The sequence below is a fragment of the Formica exsecta genome, unplaced genomic scaffold (genome assembly GCF_003651465.1).
Source record: "Formica exsecta isolate Colony F162 unplaced genomic scaffold, ASM365146v1 scaffold37, whole genome shotgun sequence".
Lineage (NCBI taxonomy): Eukaryota > Metazoa > Arthropoda > Insecta > Hymenoptera > Formicidae > Formica > Formica exsecta.
In genome coordinates, this window is record NW_021850941.1 from 527,241 (window position 1) to 553,227 (window position 25,987).

Genomic DNA, 25,987 nt, shown 5'->3' on the forward strand with positions numbered 1-25,987 from the left:
CTACACTTTTACAAAAGAGAGTTTGTCCACAGTAGTATAATACACGGTAAAGACATATAAAAATAAAGAAAAGTATAAAATCTCTACTGTAAATAGCTTATTATTCTCAGAAGAGAGATGTGCTATTAAAACGGTTTAACAACTTGTATTATATTCACTGTTTTTTGCGTCTAAACTGTACGTTTGTTATTTTCTCATAGCTCTTTGCTATATCAAAAATTAATTAATTAATTAATTAATTTTCGCACTTCACTGGCAGAGTGTTAAGTCCATCGTGTGAGTCAATAAAAATTTGTTCAAAAAAATACAAATAAGATCTAAAATTTGTATATGATAGTAAAAAACTTTTCTTTTTCTCATTCTTTCTCTATTTCTATGAAAACTGTATTTAGCTGAAAATATCTGATATTATAATTTTTTTCGGAACTTCCCAGGAATTCCAGGAATTATATTACGAATATATGTATAGTCACGATATCCCAATTTTCGCGATAAACATTGTCTGACACGAACACATAATATTAATCTACCACTTTATTTCAAGAGATGCAAGATAGTGACACTAAGATCTTGATTATACAAAACACGGAAATTATAAAGTTTTAAGATAAAATGGACAAAAAATAATTTAAAAAAAAATGTTATATATAAACGACAAAGCTAAGACTATATGCATCTATTAATTGCAGCAGAAAGTATATTTGAGTTAATAATAATATTTGTTGCATGACAGATCTTTTTTTCAATTATATCATCGTTAAATGCACTTGTCTGTCATATTTTCAATTTTAATGACTAATTAGCACCGCGCGCAATTTACATTCCATTAATGTTACATCATATTTAATGTTAATTAAATTTCTAAAATAAATGAGAATGCATACTGCTCGTACAAAGTTTCCATCTGTCAGCTAGATACGCCGTTGTGGCAAAATTACGGAAGGTAATAATAAATAACGAGATACATACTAAGTTTCTGAAAATTACCAAGAGGTAGTAAACCGTACGGAAATGCTAGCAGCTAACTGCAAGGCAGGTCAACCAGGTAAGCAAACAAGCGAGGCAGGCAGGCAGGCAGGCAGGCAGGCAGGCAGGCAGGCAGGCAGGCAGGCAGGCAGGCAGGCAGGCAGGCAGGCAGGCAGGCAGGCAGGCAGGCAGGCAGGCAGGCAGGCAGGCAGGCAGGCAGGCAGGCAGGCAGGCAGGCAGGCAGGCAGGCAGGCAGGCAGGCAGGCAGGCAGGCAGGCAGGCAGGCAGGCAGGCAGGCAGGCAGGCAGGCAGGCAGGCAGGCAGGCAGGCAGGCAGGCAGGCAGGCAGGCAGATGGATTTCCTTCTCTATGCGAGGGAAGAGGACAAAAAGCGCGGTGGAGTTTGAGGGGGAGGCTGGAAAACACGCGCAGGCGTCTCCGGTGCCCTCCATCGTGTCGCTTTCACCCTCCGCGCGCCCCTTATGCCGTCGACTCACCCTCGCTCGGGTGCCTTCCTCGTCGCTCTTTCCTCCCCGTCGCCTCGAAGCGTTGCTCGTTGCGCCTCGGTCAATCCGCGAGCAGTATGGCGCTACGCGCTCCAGCACAGCAACGTACATAGCGCGTCCTCACATCGTGTATTTACCGTGGCATCCACCGCGTCCCCAGCGGGGTGAATCCGCGCGCGAATTACGGTTGTCGAGCAATTAGATTGCAGTTTCGACGTCCCGAGGATCGCGAGCGGCGACTCGAAAGATCACGACTCCGCGAAATGTGGTGAAGAGAAAAGAATCTAAATTTTATAGATAAATAAATTTTAGACGGGCTATCTCTCTCCTAACGAGTTCTCCACGTTAATATGCAACCGCGTGCGCCGACGGAGGTCATAAATGACACCGGATAGCGTGCGTGGGAATAGCGCGTTGCGGTGCAACGAAAGGCTTTCTTCCAATACGTGCAGTAAGCGATAACGGGCAATCGAGAATGACGGGACTCTCAGCGGTCATCATTAACATCAGTATCAGCAGCATCGCGACGACAACGATCGAGAGAACGACTACCAAGGCGTTGATAGCGGCAGGTTTTCGGCTCGGTCTCACGTGTTCGCGTGCTGCTTAGGACAGCGACATGAGAATATTACGAACGATAGCGTAGAAAAGCACCACGTTCGTACGAGATTCGCTAGAAAGTGCGGTAAAAGAATATACAACTAAGATAGAGTGCGTTCACAGAGTTCAGACTGCACCAGCTGATCGCTGATAAATACAACGCGCGACATGTTCATCGCTAATTAACACCGCGCGCTCGCTCGTCTTTCGTTGATAATCTGAAAGATCCTCTTATTGAACCACAAATAGAGCAGTGCATCTGCAAAATGGCATGCCCGTTCTCCAGCAGACGCTTCAAACTAGATCGCAAGGATGAAAGCAAGGACGGGGATCATCGTAGAATCCCAAGGATCAGGCAGGACGAGCGGAGCAAGCCGTCGCGACAATCGTCGGTTCAAATAACGTCATCGCTTCTGGGAGAAGACGGCGACGACCTCGAGGATACACAGACACTTAACCTGAAACACCTAAGAGCCGCGGTGACCCTCTTGACAAACCCTTCGGTATTGAATAAACGATGAATTTATTTCTTCAGCTTCCGCTACACGTGTGCTTTATCACTCTCTCCAGCATGTATCCTTAATATCATTAATACCTTGTCGATGTAGTAGCAAAACTAACACAAATAGATGTTGCATGTATATCGTTCCGAAATCTTTAGAAAAAAGTGAGAGGCCTAGAATCATCTTCTAAGAAATTGCTTCAAGCGTGAAGAACCAGCTATTTCTTGTACGGCTTTACTCTCGATGAGTTCAAAGTCGGATTAGTATAGACGGTGATACGCAATTGGTTTAGTTCGCCCAAGGTTTTATTCCACTTTGTCGTCTATGTACATCCCTTTGTTGCGAAAATTTTGCTCTTCACTATCGCTGCTTTAAAGCCGGTATAACCACGGATTTCGAAAGCGACCGAGTTCCGTTTTCAAAGACACCGATGATCGTGATAAACGAGACGCCGAATTGAGGTCGTTTTGATGTGCAGTATCTGCGCGTTGGACGATCGAATTTATATTTATCGTCGACCTAAATGTTGGAACAATGAATTGAGGTGAAATTTGCTTTAATTTATTTGATTGCGTGTTAAAGAATAATATAAATTAATTATGGAATACCAGATAAGAATATAAAATAATTGTCAACATTTATGTTACGAATATTTTGATACTTTATGCCATCTCTAATAACTCAGCAAAATTATTTACTTTAATTGTTACTATTTATAATATTTTAATTATTACTATTTATAATGTTCCATAGAATTTTCATATTGTCTTCGTTTTATATAAAAATCTCGATCAAATTTCCCATTTGTTAAACGCGCACGTGCACTTACCGCAATTATCATGGGAATCGGAACAATTTTTTATTGAGAACTGGGTCAAAAATATATAATAAATCCCAACTAAAAGTTTCCTGCCGTCCCCGTTAGAGAAGGCAGGAGTTTCCAAGTTCCTTCTCCGCGCGGAAGCAAACCGCGTTAGCGACTCACGCGAACGGCCAATGTTTCGAAACCTTGTCTTGCGAAGAAAGATACAGAGCTTCTTGCTTCAAAGCCTTCTGCATTAACTTGGCACGGAAGTCTTGTCTCTTCTACTAATGTGTATCCCTTCTATAATGCCTACATAATGCCTTATTTGCAGCTTTAGCATCTATAATAAATTACCTATATAGTACGCTTAAACTTGAAGATGTGCAATATATTATTGATAAGCATTTCTAACTGTTATGTTAGACAAATCTATATCTATGAATCTAAATCTCATATCTATGAATCTCGATAGCTATAAATAATAGTTTTACTAAACAAGAAGTAGGTCGATATTAGTTTGCGAATAATGTCACGACTCACGAAAAAATAAGATCCCTTCCCGATTACATCTTATGAAGATGTATGCTCAGTGAATCAATGTGGATTATACAAGTATACATCATCCAGATGATATCAGCACATTTCTGATCATTGAATCGCGATAATTCGAACAGAATTTTACGTCGTCATCCAATCACGTTGGATTGATTCCTCTCGCATGATCATATCTGTAGTTGGCAAATGTCATTGGTATTTCAGAGGGTTAACGGCGTTTGATGGCAGATTAGGGGAAACGAGAACGCGGCACTTAAAGCGATAACGTCGGGTGCAAATCCAGGAGGCGTTGAGCCACAGCCCACTCACCATCAGCGCTCGATTTCGCGTGTATACGATGAATCGGGTGGAAATGAGTAGTTTCTTGCAAGAATAGGCATCGGGACATTGTAATGAAGTTCGCATTGGGTAAAATCGAAAGTAACTCACGATACTTGTCGATTGCATTGCATTACGTCACAGCCTTGCGCAGTAGAAGTAATTTCTCTCTACAAAAAACACATACACAAATCTTTTGCTTTTCCCAAAATTCCAACAATGCAACAAATGCAAAAATTTGTTACTTGGTGTTACACATTGTTTATTTCAAATAGATAAAGTAAAAAAAAGCTGGCAATGAGATAAATACAATAAACGTCTTGTGAATCGAAATATCTCTTTATTACCTTTCTTTTATCAATTATATTTTTTATAATAAATATAATTAGAGAAAGATTAGCAATAACAATATAAATGTTTAAAATATCCAGGAATCAAATTAAATATTATAAACGAATATTGGCCGCTATATGAATAAATATTACTGAAACAAATGTTGGACAGAACAAGCCAAGCCCAGTTTATTATCGATTAAACTTTTATGAAAGTTCAAGCAAGACCATAAAGCAAATGCTGTTGAATTTGCGCGGTGATACATAAACTGGTATTTCTAACATCGTACTCTAATTAACAGTAACGTCGGACGGATTTTCCATATGTCAATCTTTCATCTTCAATAAATATAAACGGCATTGCCTTTCCGCAGTCACTTTATAAAATTCATCTTTCAATATGCCGTAATAGTGCTAACTGACCCATTAAACGTCGCTATTTGAAAATTATAACCGCAATTTGAGTACCCGATTGCCAGTTCGCAGTTACAGCCGAAGCACAATTTCAGCGAGAGTGTGCGATATTCCATTTAATAGTGTCATGAAAATCAATAAATGTGTGGAATGCAATTCTAATAATTGCCAAATTGTGTAATTATAATGTGAATTTCTCTTTTGCAATTACATGTATAATATATTCACATAAGAATAATATATATATACTAATAATATATAATTATAACTTTGTCGTTTCATGGGACTCAACATTCTTATTTTACGCTGTATCTACTATATCTCTTTGAAACTACATTACTTATCGAATTTATTTTTTCTCAATAAATCGACGAATATATATTCTATACATATACTTTGTGATGATGCAGAAACGAGTATTCGGCGCAGTTCCCAGTTAAAAGGGTCAAGAGCAATTAGTCAGGCAGAAAAGCGGGAAACACAAGATTGCTTCGCAACCTGTATACAGTTGAATATTTCTTTGTTCAATTAGAAGTGCTCGAAAACAGTGCTCGATGTAGCAAACTGTTCCCGCAAAGCGGATGAATAAATGATCGAGAAGAGCGGATGTTACAAATCATTAATGTGCCACGGAGAATACATTCTAAAATGAGCGGTTTCAGTAAATCTAAAGCAGCATTAGTCGGAAATTATTAGCTTAACAAAATGCAATTCTAGCACATTGCGTGATGTGTCTTTTTATCTACTTTCGTTTTAATCTTTCTAAATAAAAAGAGAAATCTTATATCAAGAACGCTTCAAGATATTTCTGATATAATGGATGTCATCGCGTGCTTGTCTTCATCAAAAATCCGATATTTCATGATAGATTTTCACTAGTTTAGCACGACGAGAACATTGGAAAATAAAATTCACACGGAATTATTACAAATATCGATATGAGAAGAATTAACACAATGGTCTAAAAAAGTGATAGAGGGTTCTGTGTGTGTATATGCATGTATTTGCATATAAGAGGGACAAAGAAAATAAAATCGAAATTGGATTCTACGAGCACAATAGCTAGACGCAACGTAGCGTTGTACAGAAAAGGCGGATTGCAAATTCCAAATGCAATTAATCTAACGAACAGAGTATCAGGGTATTGTTGCCACAATTATTTTTCGGCCATCGAGTTTCTCCAAATTTTTCTTCGTTGTTATAAAAGAACATAAGACAAACAAAAATATGACGATGCACGATGAGACCGATGAACAGAGAGAAGAAAAGAGAGAGAAGCTGTACACTGTAAAGTACGAATGCAACCGCCGATTATTCCTCACAGTCGCTGTAGCATTGAATTTTTTACAAAGAAACGTCGAGGATTTTCTTTGTGCGTTTAACGATAAGAGGACGCCTCTTAAATAAGTATTAAGTAGATTATACCGTCTAATCCCGAGAGCGCGGGTATTAAACGAGCCATTCCTAACAGCGGCTTCTTAAATGTCGTGTCGTGAGAAACGCCCGTTCGCAGTCTGCGAGAAACTTCAGTAGCACGTAACTTACTTATCGTGCCTGACCCAATAATGGCGTATCCCGATCGTCAGGTCGGAGTTAGAAGCGCTATAATGTATCATGCGGCTTGCGTTAATCGGGAGATCGGAGTTGATATTTGAACGAAGATTAAACGGCATTTCATCTCACGCGCGGGAGATTTCGTAAAATAATTACGTAATATCGGTGAAATGCGAACATTAATTATGATTTAATAAACATCGCGTCCTCGGGGGAAATGACGAGCTAATAAATAAATCCGGATTTGATGTCCCGCGTTTTATTAAATTTCACTCAAACGCGAATATTTTTAACACAATATTTCTGCATCGGATAATATGCGCGCATAACCGGTGCGTGATATTAATGTTTCAAGCTTCCTGCGAAAAGCCGCCACGCACAACCAACGACGTAAATATTGCGTATAAATTTACGAGATCATAAATGTAGTTACCATGATAACCGCTACACTATATCACAGCACTTCAGAACTTTAAGCATGGCTAAAGTCTGCACGCTTGCTATCTGTCGCGTGCACAAAGCGAAAATTTAGCATGCACATAGACAAGAATGGAAAATGATGAAGCGACGGGAAATTTTAATTATACATTATAAGCTTCGAAGTATTAGCCGAAATTATTGGACACGCAACATACATTTTAATTAGCGTTAAGTTTTAATTTTGAAAGATTATTCGGGATAATATGATAGAAATATATTATAACAATCGTGCTCTCAACAAAAATGTTACTTATAACATATTTGATATAATAAATATTATTTATAGCACATATTTTATATTAATTGAATAGTATAACGCGCGCTATATGATATTGCGGAAAGTTACTGCCTGACATTTGGGTGTGTATATTACGAGGCGTCATTATACATATTTTTACGACTTATCCCTCGAGAAAATATGTAATAATTCATGATGACAATTCCCTCCCGCGGGCTGTAACTTACAGAGACCTAATCATGCTCGTTGCATTGCAAAATACGCTCTTTAGAGTCGATCGATACATCCGTTGCTTCTAACGGCACTTCCAACATCGTCGAGTAATCGCAAGGGTCGTAAATGCAGTTCCGTCGGATACCACGTTACCGTCTGCCATGCCATGCTACCGCAATGTTATGGAAATACCACGATCGATTCGACGGATTTGCATAACACGCGTGTTACCCCCGCGCTTTTTTTACTACAGGCTAGTTGTGATGGATGATCTTCATTGCACGACGCTTCTCGAACGCGAACGAATGATCTTGGGACGCGCAGTTCCTCCGAGGACAAGTTGGATACTTTCGGAGCCATTACAGCGAGAAATATGCCGGATCGATAAACGGTCGGCAAATATTCTTCCGCATTGAATAGTGTTTGAAATGGGAACGTGAGGTTGAATGAAATTTCCGATGGGGCCTAGATAATTATTCCTCTGTTATAGAATGATATCCCCGCATGGGAAATTTAACAAGATCTTTTTATTCTTACACATCTCTCTAAAACCGAACTGAGATTCAATTGAATTTTTGCATCTTCCGTAAAATTAATACAAAATAAATAATAATAATAATTTTTGTATTTTCTCCACTAAAAAGAGCACGTGAACGTAAATATCATTGTACGCTGCACCAATTTGAAGCAATTTATATGCTGGATTCATATATATGTATGGGCGTTTATCTCTATTGAAACATAAATACTGAAAGCACACTAGGGAGAGATCAAATTTTTATCAAATAACATTGCAATATGCGCCTTCTACTGTGAAAATTTCAACGGACTAGTCGCGTGTATATATGAACACATACATACATACATTATATATATATACATATATATAAATGTACTGTATATCACGTGACAACAATCAAAACAACCTTACAAAAAAGAATTTTTTTCTGGGAATAAAACGTTTCATTCAGAAACTTCTATTATTCTTTGCAATAATATAATTTCTTCATATCTGATGTCTTTTGTTCTGTTGTATTACGATTATTTGTATTAGAGAAAGGATTGTTTCATTAAAACTTGAGAAAATTTATTGTATAAATTATATCTCTTTCAACTTTCCACGTTACAAAATACAAAAGGAGCCAGATATATTACGCTTTCATAACTCTGGAAAGTTGCATATGTTATTTCGTTTGACGTGAGGAAAATAGGTGCCAAGAAGCAACAGAAATACCGTAGTCACGTCTTCCAAGTTGATCGAAAATCATTATAGAGATAAAATAGATAAGCTAAATAAAATAAGGCTAGGCAAGTTTGGCAATCAAATCTTTTGTGAATTCATAACATGTTTACGCGATACATCGTAAATAACCTTAATAAAAGATTATAATCTTTAGTATATTGTGTATCTCTATGCTTTTCGATGCGTGCACACAATAGTCCTTCCTCCACAAATCTTTTATAAAATGATATACAATTTTGCGTTTACTATTTTACAAACATCTTTATGTTGTTTGTAATATTTCCTTCAAGTATCGACTTTTGAATGTGCAAGCTCAACAACTTCATGCGCAAGAATTCTTTTCTCAAAGAAAACAGCCGCTAAAAATATCGTGCGATAAAAGACTAAAAATTTGAACTTCATAGGACTACGTAGTCATTTCCCTAAAACGGACAGGTATTCAGCATATCTTAGTTAACCGCGTGGCATTCATTCTTACCAAGCTGCCAGCTCTTCATTAAAGAAATGTTAGGTACGTTCTACAACAAGGACGTGCACAAGATTAATTTTTTTTCTTGCCTTTCTATTTTCTCGAGTGTACCATCCCTTTGTGCTTTGTAGTAGAAATACTAAGTACTTTATGAGAAACTGAATTCTTTTCAGTAAGAGACTAATCTGTCTAAGAAAGATGTTTTACAATATAAAGGATATAACAAAGTATCTCATGACAATGTTTATTTTGAGAACAGAAAAGAAAGGGAATAGCTAAAAATATAGCTGACTCTATTTTTTAGAATTTGAAACAAATGTCAAATGTCAGGACCAAAGATTGTGATTATCGTATGTCTATGCCATAATATATAGATAGAATTGTCTAATAGAAGGGTACAACATTCGAGGAATTCGGATCGGTCCACTAGCGTCCACTTTTGTCGCCAAAAGTAATTAAATTATGCTATTCAACAGGAGATTCGTATCTATTATATGGCTTAACGTTTCGCCAGATTACAATGGGACACAATATGTTGGTATACCGTACTCTCTCGTTCGTACAATCTCGATGCGTAAATACGCAAGAATGAATGAGAATTGCAAAAACAGGTTGCACTTGTCATCGTGCGTTTGGAAGATATGTCTGTGACACTTGTGACTAATCATTGTTTCCGTGAATGACACGTAGACAGATAAGCTTTATGGTGATGGGTGAGCGAATCGACACGGGGCTTCATTCCACTCTACGAATTGGATGGACGCGACAGAAACTTCGTTACTTAGTTAAATTGATGGAAATCAAGTTTTACTCCTACTTGCGAAATTGCGTCGATATATGCATCGCGATGAAGGTGCAGACGTCTATGCATGCATGAAAATAACGTCGAAATTCAATATTAATGGATTTTGCGCGAAACTGTTTGTAATACACTTGCGTTGGAATATAGAATTTTTAAGATTTCTTAACAAGAAAAGCGAATTTCAAAAATGATGACATTATAATATATATTTATAATGTCACATACACATATACATTCGCTTTGTTTTCAACAGTGAAAAAAAGTGTATTTTTTATATCTTCATAAAAATATTGTAATTTTATGATATAATTTTCCATTTGGCAAAAACATTATAATCTATGCGGAGTAAATTATACACATATATTTTAATTTAAGCGTAAACTTTGTATCATTTCATTATAACGACCGTGAAACATACATATATATATATATATATGTAATAAAAAATGGGGAGTTCCATTTAAGAAAACATCGACCACATTGACCTCACCTTGAAAAGACCACTTAAGGTCAAGTCCATATTTTTATCATGTGGCCCCCTCGAAACCATGTAACTTTTGTCTGAAACATTTTTTGATATCTCACTTCGTTTCCGAAAAATATGCCCGCGTCACTATAAATGCCGCACCCTGTATATATACTTTTATGTATCTTTATTATATTGCGTCAGTAATTTGCTTTCTATCATTTATTTCCTTTTCTTTTCAGAGACGGCGAAGCTTTATAAATATTTCTGATGTGCAAAAGTGTCCGTTAAAAAATAGAAATATTGGCTTAATGCTATTGGGCAATCAGTCATCGTGCAAATCTTGTCGCCATAGCCACGTTATGACGTATTTGAAATGCAAAAATAAAAAGAGATCTCCATTAAGCCACTTAAGTACGTCTCGCAATGCATGATACTTACTTTGATTTCTGGATGCTGGCGCAAAAAAATGGTTGACCGACTTTCAATGCGATAAAAATATTAACTAACGGAATATCCGATATAATAGACTCATCTCTCACACAAGTACATTGTATAATTATGAAATAATTACTTTCAGAGATGTCATTATTAAAAGTATATAGGAATTCTAACATATGTTTTTTTATAATAATTATATTATTACAAAATGAAAAATGTGGTTATATTATAATAACAATTATTAAAAGAAATAGATACACAAGGTGCATAACTTTTATTTATGATGCTATAAATCGATAGTAAAAGTAATGAATTTAATTACTGAATTTCGAATAGAAAATGCGAAAAGACTATATGACTCGATTTTCTTATAATAATAAATCGATAATACTTTCCACGACTCTATAAATTGATAAACATGTCAATTCGCATGATTGTTTTTCCACAAGTAATTTAAATGACCTTTCTCTGTCATTCTAGAGAGCGACCTCCTATCGATTTTGGCTCAAATCGGAATGCGACTGTCGAGATGTTAGTCGAATAACATTTTACATTGCCAAATTTCTGTCATTTTTCTCTTTTATTTTATATAAAAAGTATTTATAAAATGCTTCTACTATTTTTATAAATGCTTTTAGCTAAAGAAATATTTTTGAAAATCCTATTTTACGCTCCTCAGCATGTCTGAACATAAATAGGTCAATCGATCTACAATCGAATTAAGATGTCCATTATATTCTTTTACTTTACTTTTTGATATTGCAAGATGTAACATCTTATAAAATTTTATAATTTTTATCAAAAATGTGCAACCCTCAGTTCTTTTGAAAAATAATTTAACTACTTATGCGCTAAATAACTAATTAAATTGCTTTTCCCATTTTCCTTCTTTTTGTACACATAATTTTATTATGAAAGTCAGTTTGTATTATGATATCATTAAAAGATGTGAAAATTAAGATGCAATGAATTCAATGTGACTGGAAACAATGATCCTGGCATCGACGCCTAGTACCACCACCATAATGGCTTGCTTTGTATGTGTGTAACATAGCATCTAAACATATAATTATCTTTTAATTCACGGTAGAATTATTCTTTATACGCTTGTACATTTCATTCGTATTATTATTATGCTTATGACGTGCGCATGACAATAAATGTTAATACATAAAGAAGATTAACTGGTTGCTCAGATTTTCCGCAGATCATCCCTCTTTCTCTTTGATCTAGTTTCTAACATGTATAATCACATATTAATAAATACTAATATATAGTTTATACAATCCCGTTTAATTAACCAACATTTAGAACTCAATTAAATGCACATTTTAGCTTAAGAAATTATATTAAAACTTTGGATGTATATATACTAAGAATTTTGGGTTATAAATAATTTGCGTTGATTGATGTTCCTCTATTAACTTGAAATTTCTGCAGTATCGCATATATACATATACTTATATAACTCAAGCATAAATTTTATTTTAGAAATTATCAAAACATTTTTTATCTTATCAAATTATTGGAAAAGTAAAAAATAATAAATAAATAATATTGATATATATCTGTTATGAAATATCTTTTTACATTAGTTTCACTCATATAAACTGTACAAAAATTATTATATTTTTTGAATGTTATCTCTCTAGAGGTATATACCCATCTCTTAATGAATAATATCATTTATCAAATATTATATTTTGACAAATTGTTATTTACCAAATGATTTTTTTGTTGTAATAGATTATCCAAATGAAAACAGATTCTTTTCTCAATAGAAATCAAGTTATAAAAATTAAAAATAGATAGTAATAAATAAGTTCTAATTATACTAACTAAAAGAATATACAGTTTCAATAATATATTTTATATAAACAATATTTTACGAAACTTTTGCGATGTGTCTATTATACAATACAGCATTATCTTATAATTGAATATTGAAGTTTTCAATACTTAACATTCAGCATAACTTTTTTTTATTAAATATTAAAAAAGCTTCATAAAAGCCATGATCTTATGATCCCTTTAGTATGCGAAGTTTCAAAGTGTAATTTAATGTAGTATTAATTTTAAGTTAATATAAATCTGTGCAAAAGCTAAGTTAGAGAATAATTTTGACTTCTACATCATTAAACAATAAAGGTCACGTTGGTTTAAAGTAATGTCCCATATGAGTACTTTACAAGCGCTATTCTCTTGAGAAGAATTGCTCATATGAACATACCAAATGATGCTATAATTCTCATTGCAAAATTCAGACTGTAATTTCGAACAGCGGAAATTTAGCCTCCGTATAATAACTATCGAATTATTGCACAACGGTTACCAAATCATACGCACATTAAGCATGTCGTTAAGTCGGACATCGTGTAATATATTTTTGCTGTATTCATACGTGATCTGTGCACATAAATGCGCGTATCAATCTTTTAAATGCGATTTGTGAAAACCGCACATGTGTTTTTTCCCGACGAAATGGTTTGATAAAAGTTCAAAATCACCACAATATATATGCATTGAATTATGTATGTGTAAGTTTTTGTAGCATGCATTCATGTGCATCAGAAATTTTTAAATATAATATCTTACATGTAACTTAACTTTAATTAATCATGTTTTATAAACAATAAGAACTTAGTATATTATTTAGCGACTCTGTATATTATATTTAATTAAAGTTTATAATTTATTTTCACGTTTATCTGTATTGTAAATACATATATATATATATATATATATATATAAATTATTTCAGATATTTTATTTATTTATATCAGAATTATATTTGATTATTGTTGTCCAACGACTACGCATCTAAAAATAATTTATTATATTAAACTAATCAATTTCGTCATTTCATAATTATTTCTTTAACTCCTACTCTTATTTTAGAACGAAGTGGTAGCTGTGGCGTTAGAAGCTCTATTAAATAAACATGAAGTACCTCTTCCAGCGTCGACAACGTCGTCTTTGTGAGTATATTCATTAAAATGTTTTTTATATTAGAACACAGATTGCATGTTACTTTACATAAAAAAATTTAAAAAAATTGAATGAAATATTTTACAATATAATAAATTATATTATATATCATATAAATTCATGATATTACAAATTAGATTTTTTATTGTTAATTATTGCTGAATTAAATTAATAAAATTTGAAAGCTTCTTGAATATATTAGTAAACACAACTGTGCTTTATTACTATAAACCTAACTGTATATAAAAGCGTAAATAATTAAATAACTATATATAAAAGCATATTATACTAAACAGTATTTTTTTATAAGATTACTACAAAAAATCTCAAAAAGGAGTCTGTTAAATAAAATAATCAAAAGAAAATCCAGGTATTATATAATAACTAAAATAAAATTTCACTTTATACTGTAAAAAGATAATAACTGTATAACACATGCAAGTTATGGGGTTCAACGAAAATTTGAAAATTTAAAAGAAATGCAAATTGAAAGTTTGCAATTTGGAAATTAATTTACAAAAAAATGTTATATGTAATTTACTGAATTTGAATTGAATTAAACAAGCGCGTAGAATAACGAACAACTCGTGTATTCATTAATGTGCATTTATATAAAAATTTTAAAATTTTGTGATGAAAGTTTTTAATAAAAAATATCAAATGAAAAACATGGAATTGTAACTACTAATAATTGTAATATAACATTTTTGCAAGTCTTCCCGCTTAAATTATAATTGAATATATACAAGATTTGGTATAATATTATCACATTATTTTATATTTCAGAGAAGAACTTCTAAATAATGTTGAAGAGGAGGAGAATTATAATTTATTGGAAGACATTTACGAGACATTGAATTACGATTGTGGTAAGATAATAAATCTTTTTTACAATTACATAATAATATAGAACTCTCTTTCTCTCTCTCTCTCTCTCTCTCTCTCTCTCTCTCTCTCTCTCTCTCTCCCTATACAAACTCACGATATAAAAAGACAAGATTATCTGATACAATATTATTAAACTATGAATTTTTTAATCATTTTGCATACAATAATTTTTGCGGTACGTGATTATTTGGTGACACGACAATGGTTTTTATGACATTAAATTTCACTTTTGGTGGAAGCTACTAACAGTTTTGGAAGCATGTTTAAACTCCTCCTCTCACATACCGATATATAAAACAACAGATGTAAAATGAAAAAGATATACCGAGCTAAAAGATATAAAATAGCTTCGGTTTACGGTTATGTTAAAACGGTTACCAATAAGCTCAAGTGTGGCTGTAATTCTACGAACCTATCGTAACCGTTTATCACTGTCGCAAAGAAGATTGATGTATATATCGATTTCAAATAAGACCTTCTATATTTAACGTTTAACATCGATCGATTCAAGCGTTGTGTGACAGACGATTATCATAAATTATCTTTAACAGAGTCAAATTACGAAGACTTACCGCGTCGGCACCTTGTTTGCTTGAGAAAAAGCTCAAGGGACATTAGTTTCGAGATTACGTTAACATTTTTATCAGAATTGTAAAAATTATACCTTATATCGCAATAAGATAATTTAATTATTCAGTATTCGCAAAAAAGTAAAAAATATTTGGTTATAATTTATAGTAAATTATAATTTACTATTTATACTTTACTATATACTTTAATAATTTAAAGTAAATTATTTATTAGTAATTTATTATAAATTATGATCACATAATTTATAGTAAACTGGTAAAAAATATTGCGTGAGCAATATTAAATATTTGTAGAAATATACACAGATTTATATAAAATTTATAGAAAATAGAAAGCATTTTATAAAGTGTCCTTTAAAATAGTTCCGCATATTAATGCATTATCGCGCAACTTTAGCAGGTGAAAGTTAATTTAAAACATCTCTTTGCTACCAGCGTCAAACGTCATGCTTGCGCGACTTTTACACTTTTTGCAATTGCACATTAAGCACCATTGTCCCTTTTGGTTTTGCCGCCTAGCTGATAACGCGAGAATCCATTAATGCAGGCTTGACCGAGTTTTTAATTGAATGAGTACGGAATAACCAGTGCGAAAACTAATCAATATTTACCACGTCTCAAATGAAATATCCAGTAATCAAGATACTAACAATGTAATCCATCAATTAACCAATTGGTAAAAGTACCTCTTTTTCTCCTTTAACACGCTTTTACTTTTGTCAAAAAAAAAAAAAAAAATTAATGGATTTTCTCCAAGAATGAGAAAGAACAAACTCGGATTACAAGAATTAACTATGTTACAACTACAAACGATTGCATTCAACACAAACGTTATAAAATGTCTGATGTAGTCATTTTTATGCATATTATTTGCAATATAGAAGTTAAAACACAAGGGCTGTGAACGTTGTTACAAATAAAGTTCGGGGTGAGGCAGTTGTCCTTCTTCGCATTCAAATTATTCCAGCTTTGCTAAAAGTGTTCGTCCCGGATCCTTGGTTACGCGTTCCACTTTCCCTAGCAACTGCATAGCGTAGCGCAATCTGGCGCCGTATGATAATGTTTTAATTTTGTCCCGCGTTTTAATTCGTCTGTCACATGCAATTTTTAGCTCCAATTTAAAATGCTGCAATAAAGGTAATTCTTACAAAGAACAATATCATTTTTAAAATAATGCAAGACTTTTTAAAATAAATATCGCCCGCGTATGTAATTAAAAAAAAGAATAATTATATAAATTATTATTTTTGATGGATGATGGATGTACATTAAACAGAAATTTTAAAATATCTCTTTTTTCTTATATTTTCGCAACAGTTTCGCGATAGTTTGACTGGTTTTATAAACTCATATATCAAAGTTTTGAGACGCGATATCTGCTACTAGAAATTAGAAACTGTTAAGCGATAAAGTACCTTCATCGATACCTCGATCATACGATTTGATACGATTTGATACGATTTTAATGAGGATGCTGTTGCAAGATAGATAGATAGCACAAATAGGCGATCATGCGTGAAGCTTTCCTGGCGTTAACGAAGGAACCTTAAGTAATATGTACTCCGAAAGATTAATGAACTAAATGAATCCAGTCCCGGAAAATTATGTTTGCGATGCTGTATCATTTCGTTCCTACATGACGAGTTATATCTTATGCATGCGTATTATTGATTTAACCTTATGTGCAATCAATAGAACGAGACGCTTTTCCCTTTCCTATCCAAACTCAAGGAACCTGTCAGTTTTTTTCGTATTTGTCATGTCTCTGTATATATCTTCTCGTATAGTCCTGTAAGGATAACCTTGTATTATAAATGAACGATTCGTAGACTCTAACAAACTCTGTCAAACCATCGCACGAAAACTGGAACGAAAGAGGCGCGAGGCGCAATTGAATATTTCATCGATAATATATAGAAAAGCTACGCAAAAAGAAGCAAAATGAAAAATTATTCTACCCTATAACTCGTCTCTTGATTTTCACATATACCTCTTTCTATAATGCTTAGTGGTGAGTTTGAACAACAATAGTATTATTATTGCCCAGTTATTTTACAATACGATTTCACAAATTTCATTTTCTGCGATCAAACTTTTACTATCATTGATTTTTCAATATGTTTTACATATTACATCTTACAATTTTATCTTAATAACGGTTTTGTAAATAACGTAATAATTATATATTTTATAATTACACATTCTATCCTATCGTTAATGAATCGTTCCTGCCTTTTGCATAAAATAGCTCCTTGTACTTTTAACGAGTTGCACAATCATGCTTCTATTAGCGTTAATTAATTAATTATAAATACACGTTCAAGTCTCGAGAAAGAGAGCGTGGCGGTCCCTTTGGAAACTACAAATTCCGTTAAATTATTTTTACAATTAATGCATCAATAATAGCGACTTTAAAACGACAATCACACACACAGACGTAGAATAGATATATTTCAAAACGTTAATTCTGAAACAAACAAGCCGTACTCTTTGGAAAGAAATAAGGTTGTTATAGAATCTCTTCAGAAAGTTTTTACAGCTGTCTCCTGAAATACTTGTCTGCTGGCAATCATAGTCAGCAGTATAACAGACTTTTGAAATGTCCGCAAATTTTATGTATATAAAACTTTCCTCTAAATTTTTTATATATGTAAATTTATAAAAAAGATTAAAGTACGCATTATAAAAAATATATAAATTATATGTATGTAAAAAATTGACAAAAAGTTATTAAATATTTTTCCTAACAATAAGTATGCACACACAATGCATTGATCATTTTTATTTAATATTGAAAATTAATTATTAAATTACTAAATTAATTAATTTTCAAAACAGTGTGTATTACGATAAATATACCCTTTTCATTCTCTTCATATAGAAGCATTGTTACATATACAACTCGTTTTCTTTTCTATTGCCTGAAAAGTTTCTATCTTTCTAATTAATTAAAAATTCGAATCTTTAAAAGGATCATTTATTGCTCTTTATATCGATTTTAAACTCCATAACGGACAGTCATAAATTTTGATGATCCAGAGGATCAAGAGCATCGGGACTGCTTGTTTGACAGCGATGTTAGCTGTCAGTTGGTTTTCCACCGATCCTTCATCTTTGAGCGCATGTTAACCCAATTTACGTTCGACCGTTCGAGTACTGTAGTTACAATGAAGCACGCTTCAGAAACGTCCCATTAATCACATCACAGACAATCGATTCGCACATGCAATGTATTCGAATCTGACTTCCTCATCAGAACTTATGAATGAGGTCCGGTTCACCGAGACAACAGTCGTCGTTCGAGTAATGCGCCCTTTGTGACTAATAACCTAGTACATGAAACGCATCACGGACGGAATTTAGCGCTCGTAACTTAGAAATACGGTGCTCTAACGTAATAAACCCGGGGCGCGTTGTTATGTAACCACATTAGGAAATTCTGCGCCACGCTGCGAGCACCGTGGGCGATTATGTGAAACGCCTGTTTATCCGCTATAAAACATGTATAACGCACCGTGGTTTCCTGTTAAATATATCGCCAACTTACCTCCTGCGTCAAGACGCTCCTTTGACGAAGGTAGCACAGCACATACATATTCTCGGTCGAAGTGATCTCCGTATCCAAGCATGTAATCCTGAAAAAAAAAACAGTCAAGGGTAGTGTAACGCGGTACTTTCAAGTTCAAATAAAATCACCCCGCGGTCTTTTTTTCTCCTCTATGACATAAAGGCGCGTACACCGTAAAGAAATTACCATCCTGGTGGAATCTTTTTCCCCCGCGTTAGCAATTATGCCGACCCTTGAATATCGAAGTTCACTGCTAAAAGCGAGCCTACATATTTTAATGCAATTATTGCGATTCGATACATTGCACGTGAATTTATAAGCAAGAATAACTTTGGAGATATTTAATTATATATATATATATATATCATATAATTAATAAACGCGCACGAGAGGATTGCGAGAATGAATTAATAATTATCTCTATCTATCTCTCAATACTTGCGCCACTTGAGATCATCATCAGACCATTAAATTCTCGTGTGCTTGCAGTCTATTAGCAACGATGAGCGATTCGCACATAAATCGCGCTTATCGCTCGTTGACAAATACCGTACCGTTTATCAAGCATGCGGAAAATACGTATTTTTGCTCATAAGGAGTCATGGCAAGACAAATGGTGAGCATAAGCTGCACATTATTTCCTTCGTCCTGACCCAGAACATCTTTTCGCCCTTCTGCTTGCACTCCGCGATCATTTCGCATTTCGTATACACGACAGAAAATGATTGTTGTTGTGGTTACTGGAGCATAGAAGACACTTCTCATACCAACGTAATGCAATCTTAGGAGAAACTCTAAAACCCTGTTATCACCGAGGATATACAGGACACTATTAGGCCATTTGCAAGATTGACTTTCGAGAGTAAGTGCATAGAGTACAGATGACATCTTACAATGTTGAACAGCAAAATTGTTTTTCATCCGAATTTATATGACAAAAATATATAAAAGCAAAACGTTTGATCATATTCGTATTCGAATAACGCGAACCATTGTTTATTTTTCTCGCGTATCGCCATGACCTAGAAAGTTCGACCGAAAATTTCTTTGTCTACGTTTCCTGGATAATCGCAGCGTAAATATCAAGCACATAAATCAGAGATAACATTTCCATTTCCAGACAACATGTTATCCTATATCGTTGATCGCGAACAAACATTTGCAATATTTCATCGCGTAATCTAACACATATATCGGATAATAATACATGTCATGTTTGGTATGCTTAACAGGATGACACAATGACGAGAATTTTCGTGCTTGGTTATCGTAAAGTTTTGAATTTCATAAGGCTGTGTATGTGATCCTTGTATGCCAATAGTCCATCGATTAAAGTAAGTCACGTAAAAATTTATTTATTCACCAGGATCAGCCGCATAATATAGCAAAATGTTGTGAGAATGTTATGCGTGATATTACACAACAATTGGCCGGACGTATTGCATCGTGTGACCGCGCAACGGCTATTTTAATTATCGTGTTTTCATAGCAATATCCGATGTGAAATAATACGAGAGCGTTAGAGCAGCCCTTGCTCACCGCGTCTATTTCCGGATTTGCAAGGGATCCGACCACACACACTGCGTTCAACAGAGCTGAAACGCGACATGTATTATCGATCCCGCGAAATTCTCTCGAAATTCTTCAACGCGCTGATTAAGTATTCAACATATTAATTTAGCTCATAGGTATTTTCAATATAAGTTCACAAAAAAATAAGCTCTTTGTTCCCGCAAAAAGCTGAAAGAAAAAAAATTTAAGGAGACGTATTCATTATTTTCTTTTTTTCTCTCTCTCTCTTTAATACTATTTCAATACACAAAATATCTTCTAACATAGAAAAGATTATTTGCGATGAATTTACTTATATATAAGGAGGCTTTGAAATGATGTGATGTCTATTGTATACCTGTTATTTAGAAGCTTAGTTCTCTGAATCTTTCGCAAAGAAAGAAATAAACGGTTTCTGAGTGACTCGACGAAATTCCCTCACGGCAAATTAATGTTTGCGGAACTTTTGCAGACGTCGACGTGAACGCGTTTCTCGATCATCTCGGACAGGAGCTGATCACGTGGGCTTGCGTGGGTCTCTTAGAGCGGGCCTTTCGTTGCCTTGGGAACGATCTGACCGCCTTCCTGACCACACTTGACGGCGTAAACGACGTTGTTCAGCATCAGTCAGGATCGGATACCGAGGCAGAGTTTGTGTGTATCGCCACACCGGAAGCGTTGGAGCTACATTTCACCACCGATCACCCCTCTATAGCCTATCTGCTCGTCGGCAGTTTGAAGGGTATCGCAAGGCAGTTCTATAACGACAAAGCCGATGTGTATATACTGCCGGATCCTTACAATACGAAATTTTTTAGGTAAATCTTTATGGATCCTTCTCCCTTATTTTTTATCGTGCCTGATAAAAAAACTCAATTTTTTTATCACTTGTATATTATTTTTATTTTTATCTATAATACCAATTTCCAGTCACATGCAGATCTTAATTTCCGTTTCTCTCTTTCTAGTTCGATTTTAAAAACGATTATGATAGGATATAAAGAATGCATATCGAAGCGTAAAGGCGAAAGGATGAGCACATTTTCTAGACCGGTTATCTCTGCGTTTGGTGGAAAACACAAAATTGTTATCAAATGTCACGCGTGAGCGAATTTTCCCTAGCAACGAATATAAAGGTTCGCGTTTAACTCTCTTTGAAGCGACAGTAGACGGCTATTCGTATAAATCGGCAAAAAGAGAACGGAAAAAAAGAGAAAAACAGAAAATATAAAATCAAAACGGTACAGGCACAAGAAATGCGATTTGAAGAAATACGAGGGAAATAGGTAGCACAACATCAATTGCATAATACTATTATAGGCTTTTCAATATTCACCGAAATTTTTCAATTCAGTCATGATTAGATCTTCATATCAACGAATATGAACGGTAACTGCAAAGATAGATATATGAATTTTTAACGTTGTTGCTGGTCAGCATTAATATCCTGTGAAATAAACTCCAATAAGCGTTATACACACAACCAGCTTTCGCGACATCGTAAATGTCATCTCATACGCAAATAATTTATACATATTTATTTGTATATGAATCGTCATTCACATAAACAATCTACGTTTATTTAAAATCTTTGCTGCGTTTTGATTACGCGTATATATTCGTTCGCGCATTCGGTCATGTACTAAAGATGAAAAATCAAAACGGTACAGGCACAAGAAATGCGATTTGAAGAAATACGAGGGAAATAGGTAGCACAACATCAATTGCATAATACTATTATAGGCTTTTCAATATTCACCGAAATTTTTCAATTCAGTCATGATTAGATCTTCATATCAACGAATATGAACGGTAACTGCAAAGATAGATATATGAATTTTTAACGTTGTTGCTGGTCAGCATTAATATCCTGTGAAATAAACTCCAATAAGCGTTATACACACAACCAGCTTTCGCGACATCGTAAATGTCATCTCATACGCAAATAATTTATACATATTTATTTGTATATGAATCGTCATTCACATAAACAATCTACGTTTATTTAAAATCTTTGCTGCGTTTTGATTACGCGTATATATTCGTTCGCGCATTCGGTCATGTACTAAAGATGACTTAAAAAAAAAACAAATTATTATACCATCTATATTATACATGTATATTATACACGTTTGTAAACTTTTGCATGGGGCATTTAATATTTGCTCACTGAATCGCATGTTCCGAAATAATGTCACGCGAGTAGAATATATAATTCGTAGAGATCTGACAAAGGCAGCATGTTAGAGTGCAAACCTTTCGTTTGAACAAATATTGATTCTCGTCAATGGCAAATATTTGATGATAAGTGCGGCACTATCCGAGTCGCGTTAATTCTGAAAGGATAAGGCTGACCCGAACGTAAACATGTGAATGACGTGCAAAACATTGTCACCGCAGATCGCTTATTTCCAAATTTAATTAAACGTTTTGCTAGACACTGGTTATACTTATATTTATCCGCGCGTTCAACGGATTCGATACCAGTTGCCTCTCGTTGTTTTATATCGTATTTTATATCAATACGAGAGACATTTACACCGTCTACAATCTACGGTTATATTTATAAGATAAATTCGATAATACATCGATATTTTAATCGCAAAAAGTTCTGCGATTTTTAGCACGCATATTGATGTCTATGAAGAAATGCGGTTAATTTATCCTTGGAATATTTTTCTTATACAAAAGAAAGAACGACAATCGTTTCCTTGAATTTTGCAGATACCGTATTACTCCGGAGCGTTACAGCGAACAGTTGGATGCTAATGTAGAAGACTACGATGTAGTATTGCCCGCTTTCCGTCCACTCTCTACTAAAGCAACAGATCTTCGTATGGGTGTAGCAAGCTTCTGCAAGGCATTCCCGTGGCATTTTGTCGTTGATCGTCAGCTAGAGCTCGTGCAACTTGGCGTCGGTTTCATGAAAATTTTTGGTCACCATCTGAATCATTTCGGCAGAGAGATATCGACGTATTTCGTCTTCACACGACCCCACGGCGTCAGCCTGACCTTTCACGAGATCCTAAAGCGCGCGAACACACCGTTTATCTTGACCCTTCAGAGACCGCATGGCGTCGATAAATATCCCGCGGAGGTATGTTCGCAACACGGTTACTAACGCACGATGATCAATTTACTCATAAACGGAGAGAGAGAGAAAGAGAGAGAGAGTACTTCGTAACACAAACATGCAAATAAAAGCAAACTAGGCGAGGAAATTATTTGAGTTGATAACTTTTGCGTGATCTCTCTCTCTCTCTCTCTCTCTCTCTTTGCAAAAGTATAAATTATTAATATCGTTAGCAAACATATGGCGAAATAAATTTATTTAAAAAAATATTGTACTATAATTGTTTTGTTATATAGGGACTGGAAATGAAGGGCCAGATGGTACACTGTCCAGAATCAGACTCAATTTTGTTTGTAAGCTCACCATTTCTGAATGGTTTAGAGGGCTTAACGGGTCGAGGACTCTTCATTTCTGATATTCCTCTTCATGATGCAACAAGAGACGTTATACTCGTTGGCGAGCAAGCCAGAGCACAGGTGATTAAATTCATAGCCGGTCGTAAGTCGAGCACTCACGGTACACGTCGTAAAAATGTTGATCGGCGTATCTCGCGTTATTATGGGTTAATACTATTATTATTTTATTATAACAGAGTGGTATATAATAATTCATTATTTATAGCGTAATTAAAATAGTAAATCAATATTCTCTATATTATATACTATATATATATAAAATACATATATAATACTATATTACTGTTATAATATCTACATGAAATTCAATGGAAAGTAATCTCCTTTCAGGATGGCTTAAGAAGGCGTATGGACAAATTGAAAAGTTCTATAGAAGAAGCCAACTTAGCAGTCAATGCGGAAAGAGAAAAGAATGTCAGTCTTCTACATCTTATATTTCCACCGGATATTGCGAAGCGTCTATGGCTGGGTAAATTACAACAGTTCATATCCTGACATAAGATATAGTAACACTTTTATGTTTGCCTTTTCACTAATTTTTTTTTTTGTTATTCTCAAAGTTGAATTTAATGTAATAATGTTTGAAAATAGAAAGAATAAGACAAATTAATTATAAAAGAAATCTAACAATTGTACTATTAACATACCAATACGATTCTATATAAATATTCTATCGCGCAATATAACTTGTATACTACTTTGTAACAAAAATATGTGATCAACTAAAAAACTGATATTTTAATTATTTAGGAGAGACAATCGAAGCGAAAACATATCCGGATGTCACAATGTTGTTTAGTGATATAGTCGGATTTACGGCTATCTGTGCTACAGCGACACCAATGATGGTGATCAATATGCTCCAAAATCTTTACGAACAATTTGATCTGTATTGCGGTCAGTTGGATGTGTATAAGGTACGTTTGGTGAGAAAACATTGACAAATTTTTAATACTTTGCGGACGTAAAATAATCTTTATATCTAATACAATATTATTTGATTTATAAATTCATTATAATTAATTGAAAAAATTGTTATTTATTGTTTAATAAAATGTGCATACTTTTTTATTAATATCTTTTTGAAAAAAAAAAAATCTATCTCGTTGATAAATTGTAACTTGTCTTACTCGTGTGATTAAAATGTACGATACTGCCATCTCTGAGACATTAAAAGAACTTGATATGGTGTGCAGGTAAAATATTTATCTCTTATCTTTATCAGCTCTTTAAATTTTTTTGATATTAACAAATATAATAGGTGCCGAATAAAATAGAATGCTATTTTTCGAACATTAAATTTAATTTATCGAGAAATTCTAATATATAATAACATTTATAGTATATAACAATAGCTATTATATGATGTGTGCATAAATGGATGCTGCGCATTGATTTTTATTTTATTCTTGTATGAATAGGTAGAGACAATCGGCGATGCTTATTGCGTTGCATGCGGCCTTCATCGAAATACTAATACACACGCGCAACAAATTGCTTGGATGGGCCTAAAGATGATACAAACATGCTCTCATCACTTGACTCACGAAGGCAAGCCAATAAAGGTATTGCAAGATGATTACATGATTACAGATAAAATCATGATTATACGCGACTGTACTATATGCAATTTTCTTTTACGTGATATCGATAATAATAGCATAGTGAATACTATATTTATAGTTTTCTCGCATTTTACGCAATTTGGCATAACACATCTGTCCTAATTTTATTGTGTGTGTATGCCGTTTTGAAACGTAAAAAAGACAACAAAATACAACAAACATTAAAACATTTGAATCAATTAAGTGACCTGTGTAAATAGCATTGTGCCTCATATCGTAATACATATATGACATATCAAATAACTACAGATCTTTTTAATTTTACAAATATTTATTCATAGATTCTATTTCTTGCAATATTAGAAATGTTTTTAAACAAAAACATAGTTATGGCATTTAATGTATAAAGTAATAATTTCAATATCTTAAATATATTTTGTGATA

The 25,987-nt window shown here is 34.0% G+C and overlaps 1 protein-coding gene across 1 annotated transcript in view; it reads left to right on the top strand.

The window, feature by feature from the left end:
- The first annotated feature begins 1,521 nt into the window (after nt 1-1,521).
- Nucleotides 1,522-25,987, top strand: part of LOC115239283 (head-specific guanylate cyclase) — a 25,841-nt gene continuing 1,375 nt past the window's right edge. The window contains exons 1-9 of the mRNA XM_029813731.1: nt 1,522-2,574; nt 13,803-13,882; nt 14,679-14,761; nt 20,962-21,307; nt 23,214-23,586; nt 23,859-24,038; nt 24,309-24,447; nt 24,729-24,895; nt 25,400-25,543. Of these exons, the coding sequence (XP_029669591.1) occupies nt 2,338-2,574; nt 13,803-13,882; nt 14,679-14,761; nt 20,962-21,307; nt 23,214-23,586; nt 23,859-24,038; nt 24,309-24,447; nt 24,729-24,895; nt 25,400-25,543 (1,749 nt within the window). The 5' untranslated portion in view covers nt 1,522-2,337. The remainder of the gene's footprint in view (nt 2,575-13,802; nt 13,883-14,678; nt 14,762-20,961; nt 21,308-23,213; nt 23,587-23,858; nt 24,039-24,308; nt 24,448-24,728; nt 24,896-25,399; nt 25,544-25,987) is intronic.